The sequence below is a fragment of the Pristiophorus japonicus genome, chromosome 26, assembly GCF_044704955.1.
Source record: "Pristiophorus japonicus isolate sPriJap1 chromosome 26, sPriJap1.hap1, whole genome shotgun sequence".
NCBI classification, from domain to species: Eukaryota; Metazoa; Chordata; class Chondrichthyes; family Pristiophoridae; genus Pristiophorus; species Pristiophorus japonicus.
The window spans coordinates 21,121,492-21,141,615 of NC_092002.1; the positions used below are offsets into that span (position 1 = coordinate 21,121,492).

Sequence of the window (20,124 nt, forward strand, 5' to 3'; positions counted from 1 at the left end):
CTTTGCAGCCTCTTTACTTCCTCCTCACAGCTTACTTTCCCACCTAGCTTTGTATCATCAACAAACTTGGATATATTACACTCAACCACCTTCCTCTAAGTTAGAGTTTAACCCTCGGGCTTGTGTCTCAAACCTCTGCCTATACTGGTTCATAACTGACTGCAAATAGGTCTGGAACTGCAGCCTAACCTAAGTTGCTGTTCCTCACCTGGTTCTATTCAGTGTTTTCGAGACAGAACAGCCATGATCAACAACTCACTATTCTGGCAATACACCTGTATTTGCATCCTGGGCCATAGCACACTGGTGCATTTTAAAAAAAGACTATCCAGGACAGCCACTAACTGCCACTCAAACACTTCTAAATAGATAGGAAGGGGCCAGTGTGGGCCATGGGAACCTCCAGAGTCTATGATCATTTGACAGCCTAAGATGGACAGTGACAGCCTTTCTTTCCCTTTCCCTGCTTCAGTAAACAGCGTGCTTTAATTCCATGCACATTTCAGTGGTCTGATTGGCAACTATTGAGCCTGCTCGAGCTAGGCAAATAGAACTGAGTGACAAGCTAATCCAGAACTCAAATCCACGGCATTTTACCAGTGTGTCCTATTAGGCTGCTTGTTATGTTGGTTTTTCCCTTCAAATTTCTTCGCTCCTCTTCAGAAGACTCACGCTGAGGTACAGTGCATTAGTAGCCCTCGAGTACCCACTCCTGTTTGAGGTTAGACAGTGAGTATTGATGGACTGTTCAACATAAGGCGTCACAGCCAGCCTGACCATGTTCTCACCAAATATATACATGTTCCAGCGCATTGCACACCCATCAGGAGTGCTATCTCTGCTTCTGTTTTTTTCTAATCCCTATCCCTGGGCTCTGAGGACTATTGTAGCACCTAATCTGTTGTGATCAGCTAACTGGGCATGCATTGAGGATTGAAGCTGGGACCTTTCTGGTCTGTCGAGTTTAGTACCACATAGACAATTGGGGAGAAAACATAATGCTCTATTATCAACTAACACATAAAAAATGCAAACCCCGAAAATCTGCATGTGCTTTCCTTGCCATAACATGGGCGGGATAGCAGCGGAGCCCCTACGAAAACAATTGTCAGTGGTCATTTTCAGCCTTTTCCACCTGGGAGTTCCACCAGTCCGCAGCCAGAGTTACAATGGGAAAACCTCGGCAAAATCGCAGGGTCACACTTTTTTCTTTAAAAAAAATTCTACTTCGTACTTCTCATTTTATGAACTTTGTTTCAAAGCTGCCGGTGGAAATGTTTGACATTTGCTCAACTGTGGCCAGGATCATTCTGCGTGGTAAGAATTTTGCAAATAATGTTATATTCATTGGCTTTTGTAAAGCAAAGCACAGATGTTTGATTTGGGAAATTACAGGACTCCTGGGGTACTGTTGATTAGAATAATGCCCATTGCTTTGCATGTGCTTTGCATCCAGTCCAAAACTGGACAGAGGATATGTTACAAGGGGCGGGATCATGGGAGAAATTCTGCAGTTTGCTTTGCTCTTAAAGCTAATGCTTTAATTTCACAAAATACAAAATTAAGTTTTTTTTTTAAATGCTTTTGTTTTAAAAAAAAGACTTCTGGTATTCTGTTTACATTTCAGAAATTTCCAAATAAGCCACTCAAAAACCAGACCAAATCCAATGGCACGAATGGACTTATGCTAGTTTATTTATTTCTCGGAGATGAGCCATCTAATTTTTGCATGCTGCTCCAACGAGTGGGTTGAATGAGAACTGTGGATTTCACTCAGGGTAAAACAGGCACAGTTTAATGTCTCCTAACCCTGGGACTTTGATCAGTGACATCCTGTTGAGGAATTAACGGCTCACCAGCTATTCTATTAACATTTTGAACTGTACCTTTTTGCCTCTACCTTGAGATACTGGGCGAGTGTGTTAACTCTTCCCAGAGCAGCTTACATTGGTCCCTGGGAATGTTCTGCTACAGCGACTATTCTTAATTTTAGTTCTTTATGTAACAATAAAATTTACCAAAATGGCCAGATATGGTTAATCTCTCGACGGATGGTCTGCAGACATGATTGTAGACTTTAGCTGCTAACCTGGCCAGTTATCCCTTTACGACCACTGCTCAGGTACTTCCTTTCAGAAAGTGGTCGAAATTGGTCCTGTCAATTAGAGGAAAATTGTTGTTTCGAGAAGCTTCTCTAGATCAGCAGCTATTTGGAATTTTCTTAGCTCAACAACCCTTACAGGTTACCTCATGGTCAATACAATGGGAAATAAATAGGTTTCTTTCTCGGGTAGTTTTTTTAAGAGTTCATCCAGTTGTGATTTGTTTTATGCGAAGTAGGTCAGCTATATTGTGGCAAATCCTCTCAAAACTTTTATTTAAGTTAAGGTTCTGATTTTTAGTTGGCCATACTGCAAACATTAGCAAAGTCAGAGATGAGAAAAGGCCATCCTTTAGTCATTAACTTTCCTGTAAGTCTGGAAAGCACTTCCTCTGGCTGAGCAGGAAGCACTAGGAACAATGGGCCCAAACGGCGCAGCCCGGACCTGGGCGCCACAAAGTGCGCCTAAAAAAAACTCACCTATTCTCCGGCTCCCTGTAGGTCCTCTGGAGCCGGGCACGGCGCAGCACGAGCTGTGGGGGGCGGAGCCAGGTCCCTGCACTGAAAACAGTGCCGGGACCTCTGCACATGCGCGCTACAGTGGGCGCGCATGTGCAGTCGCTCCAGGCGCCCAAAACTGTGGGAGGGGCCCAAAGCACGCAGTCCCTAGCCCTGGCCGAATGGCCTCACTGGGGCTGCGTGCATAAGGCTCCTCCCACCCGACCGGACCCGACCCGACCTCTGCTTCCCCCCGCATCCCCCCTGGCGACCCGACCTCCGCGCCCCCCCCCCCGCGACCCTCTCTCTTCCCCCCCAGACCTCTGCGACTCTTCCCCCCCCCCCCACTGGACCTCCGCGACTCTTCCCCCTCCGGACCTCTGCGACCCCCCCCGAGACCCGACGCCACCTACCTGTTAATCCAGCCTGAAGGCCTGAAGTCTTGGGCCCGGCCATTCAGCCTCCTTCCCTCCCTCCCTCCATCCTCTCTCCCTTCTCCCCCCCTCCTCTCCCCCCTTCTCCCCCTCTCCCCCCATCTCTCCCCCCCTCCTCTTCCCCTCTCCCCCCCTCTTCCCCCCCCACACCCCCTCCTCCTCCCCCCCACACCCCCTCCTCCTCCCCCCCACACCCCTCCTCCTCCCCAACCCCTTCTCCCCCCCATCCCCCTCCTCCTTCCCCCCCCTCCTCTTCCCCCACCCCCCTCCTCTTTCCCCCCACCCCCCCCTCCTCTTTCCCCCCATCCTCCCCCTCCACCCCCCCACCCCCCTTCTCCTCCTCCCCCCCATCCCCCTTCCCCCCTCCCACCCCCCTTCCCTCGCTGTCAGAAACACAGACACTGACAGACAGAGAGTGAGAGACACACACACAGACAGACAGAGAGATAGAGACACTGACAGAGACACAATGAGGGGGCTGTCCCAGCACGCTGTTGGAGGACTCCTGGTGCTGCAGTCGGTAAGTAGAAAATGTTTTATTTATTGATTTTTTTAAAATTATTTTTTATTAATTTTTTTTGATTGATTTATTGGTTGATTTATTGATGTATTTATCATTTATTATTGATGATGGCTCTTTATTTGTAAAACTGAAGTGTTTGATGTTTGTAAACTTCCCTTTAAACTCTAGCCCCCCCCCCCGTTTTCCTACGCCTAATTTGTAACCTACGCCTGATTTTCTAAAGTGTAGACAAGGTTTTTTCGAACATACAAAAATCTTCACTAACTCCATTCGAAGTTAGTTTGGAGTAAGTTTTCACTGCCTAAACTTTGAAAACAGGTGTAAGTGGCCGGACACGCCCCCTTTTGAAAAAAAAATTCTGTTCCAAAGTGAAACTGTTCTAACTGACTTTAACTGGAGCAAACTAAATGCCGAGAATTCAAATTTCTAAGATACTCCATTCTAAACCAGTTGCTCCAAAAAATCAGGAGCAACTCAGGCCGAAACTTGGCCCCAATATCTTCTTAGAAAACAAAAGATTAATAACCACTACCTTCAAAACTATAGTGTATAACCAACTGCTTCTGATTCAGCAATCCTGTTCAGCTGTTCAGTTGGTTAGAAATGTGCTCAAGGTGTATTTAATCAGCATTGTCCTCATCAATGTGATCTACGTGTGATAGACAACCACTGTGATGCAACACCTTCATGAAACAACGCATGCTATATCACAGGTAGCCACCTTTCTCCCTCAATCTCAGTGGCAGCTCCTTACCATTGTTCCTCCGAAGTGATTCTAAACCTACTCCTGTTTCTGAGGTGAAACGACAGTGCTCTGTAATAGACTCCGGCACAAGATTATTACTTTGTCCTGTTAAAATAATCTACAGTCTCATTATTTGCCAATTTAGCTGAGTGAGGATACCAGCTGAGTAATCATGATGTATAAATAAATATGCAAAAAAAATAACCAAATAAAAATTATTTCCATTTCTTTAGACTTTTTCAAGTAAACAGTGTAGGATCCCAAAATATGTGACTGGCTGGACTATACATGGACTCTGGTAATTGGAAAGAACTATTAACTATCTGTTAACTACTTTTATTTGGTTGAAATTGTATTGCATCTGTGGAACATAGTGGTTTAATTTGCCGTAGGCATATTACAAAACCGATTGAGGATATTTTCACACAATTCATTACAAAAAGCTATGTGTGTTTACCTCACATCAAAATGGAAGTCAGATTCACGTTTATAGTTTGGATGCCAAGAGCACTATTCAAGTGACATGTATTACTATTTTTGGGATAGCAGTACACTTAGTATCACTTGCAACCAATATCCACTATTCCCAACAAAAATATGGAAAAGCACAAAGTTACAGCACAAACTAAATGTCACCAATCCTGAGGAAATTGACAAATATTTTATTAAAGTTAATACATTCAATTAACTTCAACTTAAATTCCTCTGTCAGGAAATTAAGCACAACAAGCCAATCTGAAACCTCCTTCTGTTATATGAATATACTGAAATGACAGACAGGAAAAGACCCACCGGTCCACCTAGACTGTTCCACAATTATGATGCCCCATGTATCACGATACAGACCCTACCCACCCTGAGCCACGTAATCGCCTAGGAGAGACGGAAAACCAGTTACAATCCAAGGCCAAATTAGCGAAACAACTCTGGAAAATTCCTCTCCAACCCCTTTAGGCAATAGAAGCAAGTCCAGACCACATTGACCCTGATTTATATTACTGGTGTACGAGGTGATCTCTGTCCCAGCTAGAAGCATGTCCTCCTCTCTCCAGAAGGAATAGAGCGAATTAGCATTTATCCTGTTCCACAGGTCCACTTTTCGCTGGGAAAATAAAAAACAGCCAACATCCAGCCTAGTTCTTCTTTTGTGTAATTTATAAGCGCGACCCCCAGCCCTCCCTAGCCTACGCATTTGAAATAATTGGTTCACATGAACACAATCTAATCCCCTCATTATTCTTTAACCCTTGATCAAATCACCCCAGAGTCTACATTTTGCTAAAGCATATCTTTCTAGTCAAAATTCTAGTTCAGTGCATGCAGCAATGACCTACATTTAATTCTTTCAAATAAACATAATTTGGTACTGCATACACAGTATATATAAGATTCACAATAGATTATCTTTGCAAAGAATAAGCTTTGAACATTTACAATGACTTTATTATATTCTGCATAAAGTGTGTCAGCCGTGGATCAGTGTGAAGCACTCTTGCCTCTGAGTCAGAAGGTTGTGGGTTCAACTCCAGGGACTTGAACACTAAAATCTAGGCTCACTCCAGTGCAGTGCTGAGGGAGCGCTGCACTGCTGGAGGTGCCGTCTTTTGGATGAGATGTTAAACCGAGGTCCTGAATGCTCTCTCAGGTGGATGTAAAAGATCCCCGGCCCTATTTCAAAGAAGAGCAGGTGAGTTATCCCCGGTGTCCTGGGGCCAATATCTATCCCTCAATCAACGTAACAAAAACAGATTATCTGGTCATTATCACATTGCTGTTTGTGGGAGCTTGCTGTGCACCATTTGGCTGCCCCGTTTCCTAAATTACAACAGGGACTACACTCCAAAATGTAATTCATTGGCTGTAAAGGGCTTTGGGACGTCTGGTGGTCTTGAAAGGCGCTATATAAATTCAAATCTTTATTTTTCTTTTTATTTGTATATAGGCATGTATACAAGTGTGGTAAGGTACTGAACTATATAGACCAGATCAAGTCCCCAGTAGCTCTGGCTCCTAATCAAGAGAGAGCATGTGGAGTCCACTGGTACACTTAATACCTTCCGCGACCGGTGGGCACCACAGGGTATAGAATGTCTTGTAGACATCAGTAATAAAATCCTGATTTAGTTGGGAAGGTATCCTTATGTTTTGGTAGCACTTGATGCTTATTTTGATATCTTTTTAGTTTGATTGGACCAGCTCATATTAGTGGTGTCCTAAAAGGGCCGCTTGTTGTAATGGTTTTTGTTCAGTGATTTTGGGGTAATTCTTATTGGACCATCAAAAAAGTCCCAGTCCCAAGCTAGGATAACATTTGGTTGGCTGCAACTGGCCCCAGACCATGGAGAGGAAAATTTAGCTAGGTTCCCACTCCTGATTACTATCAGTGGCTGCAACTGTGAGCTATATGTGTGGGGATATTGGGTGAGGTCTTGATTTGGCCCCTCAAGAATCGAATAGTCTGCCAACATTTGCTGTGTAATTTGATCCCCAAAGAAGGGCCACTTAAGCAAGGTATTAGAGGACTGCTAGCTGCTGTGGAACCTTAATCCTGTAAGAGTTAATACATTCAGACAAGGATAGAAACATTTGGAACAAATAGAAAATATTTTCATTCGGAAAATTGCTATTGTTTTTGTAATAATCATGTAATAAGATTTTCGATCTATATTTGAAAAAAACGGGTTGGTTAGCAAGTAATTGTCTTAGACTGAACTGGATGGATGTGTTTGGAATGGACAAATGAGAGGGTTGGAAAAGTTATTTGATTAGATCTACTGGACAGATTGAATTAAATTGAATGAGTTAGGTTGAACTGGGTGCTATAGAGAGATAAGAAATAACTAACATCATTTGTATTTAATTTCAGGCCAGATGGGAAAAAGTACTGCAATGACACATGGTTGTTAACTGAAGAGGACATTGATGTAAGGAAAAATAGTCAAATAAAGCACTTAGTCGCTTTCTTGTTACAATTTTGAATACTGTGAGTGTCATGTCAAACATCACAGCAGTGAAAGAAACTATTGAACTATTTAGACAGAATAAACAATTTAATAGTGTCAGCCGTGGCTCAGTGGGTAGCACTCTCGCCTCTGAGTCAGAAAGTTATGGGTTCAAGTCCCACTCCAGAGACTTGAGCACAAAAATCTAGTGCAGTACTGAGGGAGCGCTGTACTGTCAGAGGTACTGTCTTTCAGACGAGACGTTAAACCGAGGCCCTGTCTGCTCTCTCAGGTAGCTGTAAAAGATTCCATGGCACATTTTGAAGAATTGCAGGGGAGTTATCTCTGGTGTCCTGGTCGATACTCATCACGAAAACAGGTTATTATCACATTGCTGTTGGTGGGAGCTTGCTGTGCGCAAACTGGCTGTCACGTTTCCTCCATTACAATACTTCAGAATAAAAGTACTTCATTAGCTGTAAAGCGTTTTGGGACGTCTAGTGGTCGTGAAAGGCGCTATGTAAATGCAAGTCTTTCTTTTAATATATACTAACATTCTAGTCAAAACGAAACTGAGTGAAAACAGGAAGTTACATGACCTATGTCCCCACAGTATCCTTAGCTCTGTGTTGTGAGAAGTTGAAGTTCTGCATGACCTCTGAATAAGCTGAATTGTGGGGCCACAAATATAAATCTACCGGATCTTAGTTTGGCAGATGTTGTCTGAAAATAAAGGGAAGCATATCTTTGTCACTTGAAAATGCTTCCCAGTGGTCAAGAGTGCATATATCACATCACATCATTGGGGATCAAACTAGGTTCAAAATGTTCAATATACAAAACTTATCAGCATAAGTACATAATGGGTGTGAACAAGGATTTGAAACTAAAATCTATCACATCACAATTTCTGATAAGGGAGAAAGCTATGAAAAAAATTAATTATTCAACTAGTAGATGGTGTACAAATTAGAACATAAGAACATAAGAAATAGGAGCAGGAGTAGGCCATATGGCCCCTCGAGCCTGCTCCGCCATTTAATACGATCTTGGCTGATACAATCACGGACTCAGGTCCACTTTCCTGCCTGCTCCTCATAACCCCTTATTCCCTTATTAGTTAAGAAACTGTCTATCTCTGTCTTAAATTTATTCAATGTCCCAGCTTCTACAGCTCTCTGAAGCAGCGAATTCCACAGATCCACAACCCTCTGAGAAAAGAAAATTATCCTCATCTCAGTTTTAAATGGGCTTCCCCTTATTCTAAGATTATGCCCCCTAGTTCGAGTCTCCCCCATCAGTGGAAACATTCGCTCTGCATCCACCTTGTCAAGCCCCCTCATAATCTTATACGTTTCGATAAGATCATCTCTCAATCTTCTGAATTCCAATGAGTAAAGACCCAACCTACTCAACCTTTCCTCATAAGTCAACCCCTTCATCTCCGGAATCAACCTGGTGAACCTTCTCTGAACTGCCTCCAAAGCAAGTATATCTTTTCGTAAATATGGAAACCAAAACTGCACGCATTATCCCAGCTGTGGCCTCACCAATACCCTGTATAACTGCAGCAAGACTTCCCTGCTTTTATACTCCATCCCCTTTGCAATAAAGGCCAAGATTCCATTGGCCTTCCTGATCACTTCCTGTACCTGCATATTAACCATTTGTGTTACATGCACAAGTACCCCCAGAGTGCGAGCAACAGGAGTCCGGGGACAGCGGAGCGGCCTATAAAGGCCCAGCGTCGGTCGGAGAGGCCGGAGTGCGGGGACAGCGGAGCAGCTTAAAAAGGCCCAGCATCGGTCGGAGAGGCGGGAGTGCGAGCAGCAGGATTCCCAGGACAGCGGAGCGGCCTATAAAGGCCCAGCGTCGTTTGGAGAGGCGGGAGTGTGAGCAGCAGGAGTCCAGGGACAGCGGAGCGGCCTATAAAGGCCCAGTGTCGGTCGGAGAGGCGGGAGTGCGAGCAGCAAGAGTCCGGGGACAGCGGAGTGGCCTATAAAGGCCCAGCGTCGGTCGGAGAGGCGGGAGTGCGAGCAGCAAGAGTCCGGGGACAGCGGAGCGGCCTCTAAAGGCCCAGCGTCGGTCGGAGAGGCGGGAGTGCGAGCAGCAAGAGTCCGGGGACAGCGGAGTGGCCTATAAAGGCCCAGCGTCGGTCAGAGAGGCGGGAGTGCGAGCAGCAAGAGTCCGGGGACAGCGGAGTGGCCTATAAAGGCCCAGCGTCGGTCAGAGAGGCGGGAGTGCGGGGACAGCGGAGCGGCCTATAAAGGCCCAGTGTCGGTCAGAGAGGCGGGAGTGCGGGGACAGCGGAGCGGCCTATAAAGGCCCAGCTGGTGCAGCTGCAGCAGGAAGAGAAGGCAAAAAAGAAGTAGAAAGAAATCGAAATGTGAAGTCACAACCAAGGGGGTAAGTGATTGGCTGGTGACTGGTGAGTAGCTTTTCTTTTTCTTTGCTAAATCAGCAAGTAACCCTTTGCATTGCTGTTGCCAAATTAAGTTAATCTAGGGGTTAAGTCATAGCAGGGCAGCTTGCTCCTCCTGTACCATGTGGGAAATCAGGGACGCCTCCAGTGTCCCTGACGACTACGTGTGCGGGAAGTGTGTCCGCCTCCAGCTCCTGATGGACCGCTTTGCGGAACTGGAGCTGCGGGTAGATTCACTCTGGAGCATCCACGATGCTGAGAATGATGCAAATAGCACATTTAGTGAGTTGGTCTTACCGCAGGTAAAGGGTCCACAGGCAGATAGGGAATGGAAGAACAATAGGAAGAGCAGTGCAAGGAAGGTAGTGCACGGATCCCCTGAGGTCATCCCCCTGCAAAACAGGGTACTGTTGAGGGGGATGTCTCATCAGGGGAGAGCAGCAGCAGCCAGGTTCATGGCACCATGGCTGGCTCTGCTGCACAGGAGGGCAGGAAAAAGAGTGGGAGAGCAATAGTGATAGGGGATTCAATTGTAAGGGGAATAGATAGGCGTTTCTGCGGCCGCAACCGAGACTCCAGGATGGTATGTTGCCTCCCTGGTGCAAGGGTCAAGGATGTCTCGGAACGGGTGCAGGACTTTCTGAAAAGGGAAGATGAACAGCTAGTTGTCGTGGTGCATATAGGTGCCAACGATATAGGTAAAAAACGGGACGAGGTCCGAAGAGACGAATTTAGGGAGCTAGGAGCTAAATTAAAAAGTAGGACCTCAAAAGTAGTAATCTCAGGATTGCTACCAGTGCCACGTGCTAGTCAGAGCAGGAATGGCAGGATAGCTCAGATGAATATGTGGCTTGAGCAGTGGTGCAGAAGGGAGGGATTCAAATTCCTGGAACATTGGAACCGGTTATGGGGGAGGTGGGACCAGTACAAACCGGATGATCTGCACCTGGGCAGGACCGGAACCAATGTCCTAGGGGGAGTGTTTGCTAGTGCTGTTTGGGAGGAGTTAAACTAATATGGTAGGGGGATGGGAACCTATGCAGGGAGACAGAGGGGAATAAAATGGAGACAGAAGCAAAAGCTAGAAAGGAGAATAGCAAAAGTGGAGGGCAGAGAAACCCAAGGCAAAAAACAAAAAGGACCACTTTACAGCAGAATTCTAAAGGGTCAAAGTGTGTTTAAAAGACAAGTCTGAACGCTCTGTGCCTCAATGCGAGGAGTATTCGGAATAAGGTGGTTGAATTAACTGCGTAGATAGCAGTTAACAGATACGATGTGATTGGCATCACGGAGACATGGCTCCAGGGTGACCAAGGCTGGGAACTCAACATCCAAGGGTATTCAACATTTAGGAAGGATAGGCAGAAAGGAAAAGGAGGTGGGGTAGCATTGCTGGTTAAAGAGGAAATTAATGCAATTGTAAGGCGGGACATTAGCTTGGATGATGTGGAATCGGTATGAGTGGAGCTACGGAATATCAAAGGGCAGAAAATGCTAGAGGGAGTTGTGTACAGGCCACCAAATAGTAGTAGTGAGGTTGGGGACAGCATCAAACAAGAAATAAGGAATGTGTGCAATAAAGGTACAGCAGTAATCATGGGCGACTTTAATCTACATATTGATTGGGCTAACCTAACTGGTAGCAATGCGGTGGAGGAGGATTTCCTGGAGTGTATCAGGGATGGTTTTCTAGACGAATATGTCGAGGAACCAACCAGAGAGCTGGCCATCCTAGACTGGGTGATGTGTAATGAGAAGGGACTAATTAGCAATCTTGTTGTGCGAGGCCCCTTGAGGAAGAGTGACCATAATATGGTAGAATTCTTTATTAAGATGGAGAGTGACAAAGTTAATTCAGAAACTAGGGTCCTGAACTGAAGGAAAGGTAACTTTGATGGTATGAGGCGTGAATTGGCTAGATTAGACTGGCAAATGATACTTAAAGGGTTGACAGTGGATAGGCAATGGCAAGCCTTTAAAGATTATATGGACAAACTTCAACAATTGTACATCCCTGTCTGGAGTAAAAATAAAACGGGGAAGGTGGCTCAACCGTGGCTAACAAGGGAAATTAAGGATAGTGTTAAATCCAAGGAAGAGGCATACAAATTAGCCAGAAAAAGTAGCAAGCCGGAGGACCGGGAGAAATTTAGAATACAGCAGAGGAGGACAAAGGGTTTAATTAAGAGGGGGAAAATAGAGTATGAGAGGAAGCTTGCTGGAAACATAAAAAATGACTGCAAAAGCTTCTATAGATATGTGAAGAGAAAAAGATTAATGAAGACAAACGGAGGTCCCGTGCCGTCAGATTCAGATGAATTTATAATGGGGAACAAAGAAATGGCAGACCAATTGAACCAATACTTTGGTTCTGTCTTCACGAAAGAAGACGCAAATAACCTTCCAGATGTACTAGGGGACCGAAGGTCTAGTGAGAAGGAGGAATTGAAGGTTATCCTTATTAGGCAGGAAATTGTGTTAGGGAAATTGACGGGATTGAAGTCCAATAAATCACCAGGGCTTGATAGTCTACATCCCAGAGTATTTAAGGAAGTGGCCCTAGAAATAGTGGATGCATTAGTGATCATTTTCCAACAATCTATTGACTCTGGATCAGTTCCTATGGACTGGAGGGTTACTAATGTAACACCACTTTTTAAAAAAGGAGGGAGAGAGAAAATGGGTAATTATAGACCGGTTAGCCTGACATCAGTAGTGGGGAAAATATTGGAATCAAAATGTTTCTAATCATTAAGGATGAAATAACAGCACATTTGGAAAACAGTGATAGGTCCAAGTCAGCATGGATTTGTGAAAGGGAAATCATGCTTGACAAATCTTCTGGAATTTTTTTGAGGATGTAACTAGTAGAGTGGACAACGGAGAATCAGTGGATGTGGTGTATTTGGACTTTCAAAAGGCTTTTGACAAGGTCCCACACAAGAGATTGGTGTGCAAAATCAAAGCACATGGTATTGGGGGTAATGTACTGACGTGGATAGAGAACTGGTTGGCAGACAGGAAGCAGAGAGTCGGGATTAACGGGTCCGTTTCAGAATGGCAGGCAGTGACTAGTGGAGTGCCGCAGGGCTCAGTGCTGGGACCCCAGCTCTTTACAATATATATCAATGATTTGGATGAAGGAACTGAGTGTAATATCTCCAAGTTTGCAGATGACACTAAACTGGGTGGCGGTGTGAGCTGTGAGGAGGATGCTAAGAGGCTGCAGGGTGATTTGGACAGGTTAGGCGAGTGGGCAAATACATGGCAGATGCAGTATAATGTGGATAAATATGAGGTTATCCACTTTGGGGGCAAAAACATGAAGGCAGAATATTATCTGAATGGCGGCTGGTTAGGAAAAGGGGAGGTGCAGTGGGACTTGGGTGTCATGGTTCATCAGTCATTGAAGGTTGGCATACAGGTACAGCAGGTGGTGAAGAAGGCAAATGGTATGTTGGCTTTCATAGCAAGGGGATTTGAGTATAGGAGCAGGGAAGTCTTACTGCAGTTGTACAGGGCCTTGGTGAGGCCCCACCTGGAATATTGTGTTCAGTTTTGGTCTCCTAATCTGAGGAAGGTTGCTCTTGTATTTGAGGGAGTGCAGCGAAGGTTCACCAGACTGATTCCCGGGATGGCAGGACTGACATATGAGGAAAGACTGGATCGACTGGGCCTGTATTCACTGGAGTTTAGAAGGATGAGAGGGGATCTCAAAGAAACATATAAAATTCTGATGGGATTGGACAGGTTAGACGCAGGAAGAATGTTCCCGATTTTGGGGAAGTCCAGAACCAGGGGACACAATCTAAGGATAACGGTTAAGCCATTTAGGACCGAGATGAGGAGAAACTTCTTCACTTAGAGTTGTAAACCTGTGGAATTCCCTACCGCAGAGAGTTGTTGATGCCAGTTCATTGGATATATTCAAGAGGGAGTTAGATATGGCCCTTGTGGCTAAAGGGATCAAGGGGTATGGAGAGAAAGCAGGAACGGGGTACTGAAGGAATGATCAGCCATGATATTATTGAATAGTGGTGCAGGCTCGAAGGGCCGGACGGCCTACTCCTGCACCTATTTTCTATGTTTCTATCTTGCTGTACTGCAGCACTTTGCAATCTTTCTCCATTTAAATAATAACTTGCTCTTTGATTTGTTTCTGCCAAAGTGCATGACCTCACACTTTCCAACATTATACTCCATCTGCCAAATTTTTGCCCACCACTTAGCCTGCCTATGTCCTTTTGCAGATTTTGTGTGTCCTCCTCACACATTGCTTTTAGCCCCATCTTTGTATTGTCAGCAAACTTGGCTATGTTACTCGGTCCCTTCTTCCAAGTCGTTAATATAGATTGTAAATAGTTGGGGTCCCAGCACTGATCCCTGCGGCACCCTACTAGTTACTGATTGCCAACCTGAGAATGAACCATTTACCCCGACTCTCTGTTTTCCGTTCGTTAGCCAATCCTCTATCCATGCTAATATATTACCCCCAAACCCGTGAACTTTTATCTTGTGTAGTAACCTTTTAGGTGGTAACTTGTCAAATGCCTTCTGGAAGTCCAAATACACCACATCCACTGGTTCCCCTTTATCCAGAATCATTAGTTTCAGGAAAGAAATCTGTCTTCGCGTAAGTGAATTCACTCCATAACCTAGATTGTCTGGTAGATTTCATCCAATAAATGGGAATAAATTGGGCCAAATCGCCTGAAGATTGGACACAGATATCTGTCATACCAGTTCTCCATCTAGTGCCTCATTCAATTTTGCACTATTAAGGTGTCAGAGCCGCCCACCAGTTTGTCTGCTCTTTTATTTAAATGAGACCACAGAGATGCATTAATGTCCTTTACCCTATTTCCCAACATTCTTGCTCGAATATCAGAATTGAGTCTACCTGCCTCTTTAAAATGGGTGTCCAGGCAGGGCTGCTGCGGACTGAACCGTTGATGGAAGTGCTTGTAACAAATCATTCACTTGGAGCTGCTCCCACTCCACCGCTGTAACTTAGCCGGAAGTGTGATGAAAACCCTGTTACTCGCCTAAACGTGATTTGCATTGCACTTCCAGTGTAGTTAAGGTGGCTGTCATGTATGCACATTCTGTTTGTAGCCACCAGATGGTGTCATTGTTGGAGGCCACTGAGCAGCATGCACATGGTGCTGCCCGGGTATAAAAGGCCAGCCATTTTGTGAGTCAGGCACTTTGGGCCTAAAGAAAGCAGAAGCAAGGTTGTACCTTGCTTCGTTAAACAGTACTCAAATTGAACCTGTATTGCATACATAACAGTGGCAGAGCGGGAAAAGTTTGGAGGAAATTCTCTGTCATGATGTGAACAGTGCTAGAATAACTCTGCGACTATTTGAATGTTTTATTTGTCTATTTACTCTGTCCACTTTATGCCAATTGTTGGGCCACTGCTATTTTTATAAGAATGTAAATAACAGTACAGTACCACATTGGGATTCCTTATGGAAATTCTCCTTGTGATTTCGAGAGGAAAAATAAGGACCAATTGAGGATATCCGGCAGTCCGGGCTGTGCCAGGGTGGCTCTGCTTTATAGTTTGAAGAGACGTGACTGACTTATTTAAAATAAATGGTTTATATTCAGTACAACTGAATAGCTGTTCAAACTAGTTGGATAAGGGAGGACCATGGAACATAACAATGCTATGAAAGCATAGAACTAGGTTATATGTTGAGAGGTACTTCTTTTTGCAGAGTTCGGTGAGTGCAGATTCACTTCAAGCATTTCATCGGGAACAGGACAAGTTTCTTTTGGCTAGAATTTCCAGTGCTTCACTGCCTGGTTTTTTGGCGGTATTGGCTGTTTTGGGCGAGAATCGGGTCGGCAAAAAATTCCACAGCTGAGTTACGCCGGCGGATTCGAAGTACCGCTGGGGAGCGGACCACCGACATGCACCGTCCATAGATCGCCAAAGCGAGATTTTTGGCTCAATGGTGACCCGTAGGTAAGCTGAAAAAAAATGCCCACGAGAATCAGCAGAGCTGGGCGGTAGGTAAGTAGCCCTGCAAGAAAAGGTAAGTCATTGTTTTTTTACTAATTATTTTAAAATTCTCTTGCACTGATTTAAATGAAAAGAGTCTTGAGAATGTTGTTCTGATTTTTTATTTTAAGTTTTTTGGGAAAATATTTTTTGTGTTTTTCTCCACCTAGGCCCAACCTGCAGCCTCATGTAAATTTTTAGTGAATTTATTAATTGTCGCTCATTTTTTTTTAAGAACTGCCCAATCGGCCCAAGATTAAATTTTTTTGCCGCGAATCGGGGTGTAAGGCCCATTTTTTTCGCTGGGTGGATTTTTTTCTTTTTGAGGGGGAATTTTTCACCGGCAATAATTTTGGGAATCTTTGCAGTATTTTGGGCGGCAATCGGGCACTGGATGATTGTTTGGAAATTCTAGCCCTAAGAATGGTAAATATATAGAAGGTAGGCAGGTTATTGAGAGTTGGAGTTTGCAGGGAAGTGATAATGTGCAGAAATTACACCATGTCAGGGTGGAAAAGACTCAATGGAACAGTTGGTCTTTTCCAAAGCCTTTTCATATGTATATATGCACCCACCTGCCAGTACCCCCAAAACAGAATCGAAAGGCACATGTCCACATATCTTCCTTTATCAGAGAAGCAAACTCTTAGTGGCTTGGATTTATAAGGGGACTTGAGGGGAAATTTCTTCATCCAGAGGGTGATGGGGGTCTGGAACTCACTGCCTTAAAGGGTTGTAGGGGCAGAAACCCTCATCACATTTAAAAAGTACTTGGAGATGCACTTGAAGTGCCGAAATCTACAGGGCTACAGACTAGAGCTGGAAAGTGGGATTAGGCTGGATAGCTCTTTGTCAGCTAGCGCGGACACGATGGGGCGAAAAAGCCTCCTTCCATGCTGTAAATTTCTACAATTCTATGATAAGGGAGGTCATGACAGAGCTGTGCTGCACGGTTCAAGCCAACCTGCAGCCAAATTCCTCAACAGGCACAGCACTGCCCGTAGTTGACTAGGCAACAACCACTTTTAACTTAGGGGCCATGCAAAGATACCGCTGGGAACATCTGCAACATCATCATTGTAGGCAGTCCCTCAAAATTAAGGAAGACTTCTTCCACTCTAAAAGTGAGTTCTCAGGTGGCTGTACAGTCCAATACGGGAATTTCAGTCCCTGTAACAGGTGGGCAGACAGTGGTTGAAGGAAAGGGTGGCTGGGGAGTCTGGTTTGCCGCACACTCCTTCTGCTGTCTAAGCTTGGTTTCTTCTTGCTCTCGGCGACGAGACTCGAGGTGCTCAGCGCCCTCCCGGATGCTCTTCCTCTACTTTGGGGGGGTCTTGGGCCAAGGACTCCCAGCTGCCGGTGGGGATGTTACACTTTGTCGGCTCTGAGGGTGTCCTTGAAACGTTTCCTCTAGGCCAACATCCCCAGCATCAAAGCACTGACCACACTCGACCAGCTCCATTGGGCGGGCCACATTGTCCGCATGCCCGACACGAGATTCTCTAAGCAAGCACTCTACTGGGAACTCCTGCAACATAAGCTGTACGTGGATGCTGAAAGCACGAGATTGGTCCCTTATGTGCTCAAGCTGGCAATTTCATCGCATTCCCCATTCAACATGTGAGCGGCATGAAGGGACTGCGTGCAATTTTACAGAATGGCAGAGTTCCAGAAGGTCTGGGGGCAATAGATTTCACCCTTGTGGCCTTATGTGCACTATTTCAGCTCATTTGCAACCATCAGCTTCAAATTATGCAGATCAAGGCTTGCTTCCTAGGCAATAGTGCAATTCCTTAATTTTAAGGCTGACGACCATCTCATCATTATTTGATCCACAAACACGTCTTGGAGTGGGGTGGAGAGCTCTTGGACAATCAAGTTTCCCCTCTATCCAAGGACATCAGCTGAAAACAGGAATAATATGATGCAAGCAACTACCAGAATATTTATAGAGCACACCATTGGCGTGTTAAAGCACTGCTTCAGGTGCTTCGATGGGTTTAAGAACATAAGAATTAGGAGCAGGAGTAGGCCCCCACAGCCCCTCAAGCCTGCTCCGCCATTCAATAAGATCATGGCTGAGCAGCGACCTCAACTTCACTTTCCCGCCCGATCTCCATAACCCTTGATACCGCGAGATTCCAAAAATCTATCAATCTCAACCTTGAATCTACTCAGAGACTCAGCATCCACAGCCCTCTGGGACAGAGAATTCCAAAGATTCACAACCCTCTGAGTAAAGAAATTCCTCCTCCACTCGTTCTTAAATGACCAACCCCTTATCTTGAGACTGTGCCCCTTAGTTCTAGACATTCCAACCAGGAGAATCAATCTTTCAGTATCTACCCTGTCAATCCACTTCAGAATTTTGCATGTTTCAATGAGATCACCTCTCATTCTTCTAAACTCCAGAGAGTATCGGCCCATTTTACACAATCTTTCATCATAAGACAGCCCTCTCATCCCAGGAATTAATCTAGTGAACCTTTGTTGCACCACCTCCAAGGAAAGTATATCCTTCCTTAGATAAGGAGACCAAGGGGCCGAAATTCAGGTGCAACTGAAAGATAGCGCACCTATGAGTTTTTAACTATTACTAACGCTGGAACTCTTGGTGTGGTGAGTAGACCCATTTTTAGGATTTGGAATTTTTTTCAAAGTTCTACAGGAAATGGATCATAATGGGGGCGGGTATAAGACTCAAAGCCAGGTTGACTGGCTGAAAATGGGTCAGTTGGGCCGTCCACCCCTGTCAATCAACGTGGTGATGGTACAGCGCGTGTGCATCACCACGCTCTCCCCTTCGTTAAAAGAGATTTGCGCATTTTTCAAACTTTGGCCACTGAGCCACCAGGGAGGGTTTCGGCCAGGCCAGTGGCCTGACACCCAAGAGGTGGTGCCAGGCTGCCCATTGGCTGAGGCAAGTCGGCTAGCAAAAATGTTTGTATTGCGGCCGTGGCAGTGGGCCCTCCCCTTTAAGGGCGGCCACACTGCCGGCCGCACACAGTCTTCAGAGGGTGCACCGGCAGAAAAGTCTACCGGGGGCACTGCGCGGCAGGGGATCGCTGGATGGAGGTGAAAATGGCTGGTAAGTATTCTTTTATTCATTTAATTTGGCGGTGCATCTACTTGGGCGGGATGGGGTCCAAGCCGAAAAATCCACAACCTGAATTTTGACCAGGTCGACCTGTTGACCCCAAAGCAGCGGCCATTTGATTTTTAGGAATGGCCGCCACAAACGGGCATTAACGGGTCCCTTTGAGACCCTGAATTTCGGCCCCCAAAGCTATACACAGTACTCCAGGTATGGTCTCACCAAGGCCCTGTACAATTGTAGCAAGATTTCTTTACTCTTATACTCCAAACCCCAGACAATAAAGGCCAACATGCCATTTGCCTTCTTTATTGCTTGCTGTACCTGCATGCTAGCTTTCTGTGTTTCTTGCACGATAACACCCAAATCTCTCTGAACATCAACATTTAAAAGTTTCTCATCATTTAAAAAATACTGTTTTTCTATTCTTCCTACCAAAGTGAATAACCTCACATTTTCCCACATCATACTCCACGTGCCACCTTACTGCCCACTCATTTAGTCTATTTATATCCCTTTGAAAACACTTTTGGGTAGAAATTGTTCCCCGCCCGAAATGCTGCGCACACACCTCGTTTGGATGGTTTTTTGCGCAGCTGTGAATGAGGTCGCCTCTTGAGCAAAATTCCGCTCTTTGCTTTTTTTTTAATTCGGATCCAGAAGTTGCTCTTAATGGGGGCGGTGACTACACGAGAGGGGCGGATACGCGGCGATGGCAACACCTGGGGTGGAAGTTGGGGGTGGTGCGGAGTGACTGCCGTGATTTAAAACTTCGACACACTGGGCCACCAGAGAGGGTCTCGGCCGGGCCAGCAGCCTGATGCCGAAGAGGGGGTGCCAGACTGTCTGGCCGAACCCAGGGGCATAATTGTTGGTCCGACAAAAAAAAACTTGGCGGCAGCAGCAGTGTGCCCTCCCCTTTAAGGGAAGCCGCACCGCTGTTGCAGAAGGCCACAGCCGCACTGGACCACCGGGAAAAAACAGGTTTTTGGCACCACCGGGCGGGCCGAAGATTTTCAGAGGGGAATGTCACCGTCGGGCGGGGGGGGGGGGTAGATCGGCGGTGCGCACGGTGATGACGCACTTAACACGGATCGGCACCAGCGGAGCGGTGGAGGGAGGGGAATCGGGGCACCGCCAGGAAACCTCGGAAGAGCAATTGGGCCATCAGCGAACATTCGCCGAAAAGTCAGCAGCCCCACCACTCCACAGCGTGGCTGCCGATTTGTGGGGGTAACAGGCCTTAAGGAGAGGAGCAATTTCGTCCCCTTTGTGTTCTCCTCTAGCTTACCTGTTCTCCTCACCTGGTTTTGTATCATCAGCAAACTTGGATATATTACACTCAGTCCCTT

At 45.7% G+C, this 20,124-nt stretch overlaps 2 protein-coding genes across 4 annotated transcripts in view; one reads left to right on the forward strand and one right to left on the reverse strand.

Moving 5' to 3' along the window:
* Positions 1-20,124, reverse strand: part of LOC139239236 (synaptosomal-associated protein 25) — a 539,314-nt gene that overhangs the window by 490,873 nt on the left and 28,317 nt on the right. The window lies entirely within an intron of this gene.
* rnaset2l (ribonuclease T2, like) overlaps positions 1-20,124 on the forward strand; it is a 44,947-nt gene that overhangs the window by 5,380 nt on the left and 19,443 nt on the right. For all 3 annotated transcript variants that reach the window (XM_070867924.1, XM_070867926.1, XM_070867925.1), the window contains exons 3-5: positions 1,263-1,317; positions 4,535-4,599; positions 7,168-7,225. In XM_070867924.1, coding sequence (XP_070724025.1) covers positions 1,263-1,317; positions 4,535-4,599; positions 7,168-7,225 — 178 coding nt within the window. The remainder of the gene's footprint in view (positions 1-1,262; positions 1,318-4,534; positions 4,600-7,167; positions 7,226-20,124) is intronic.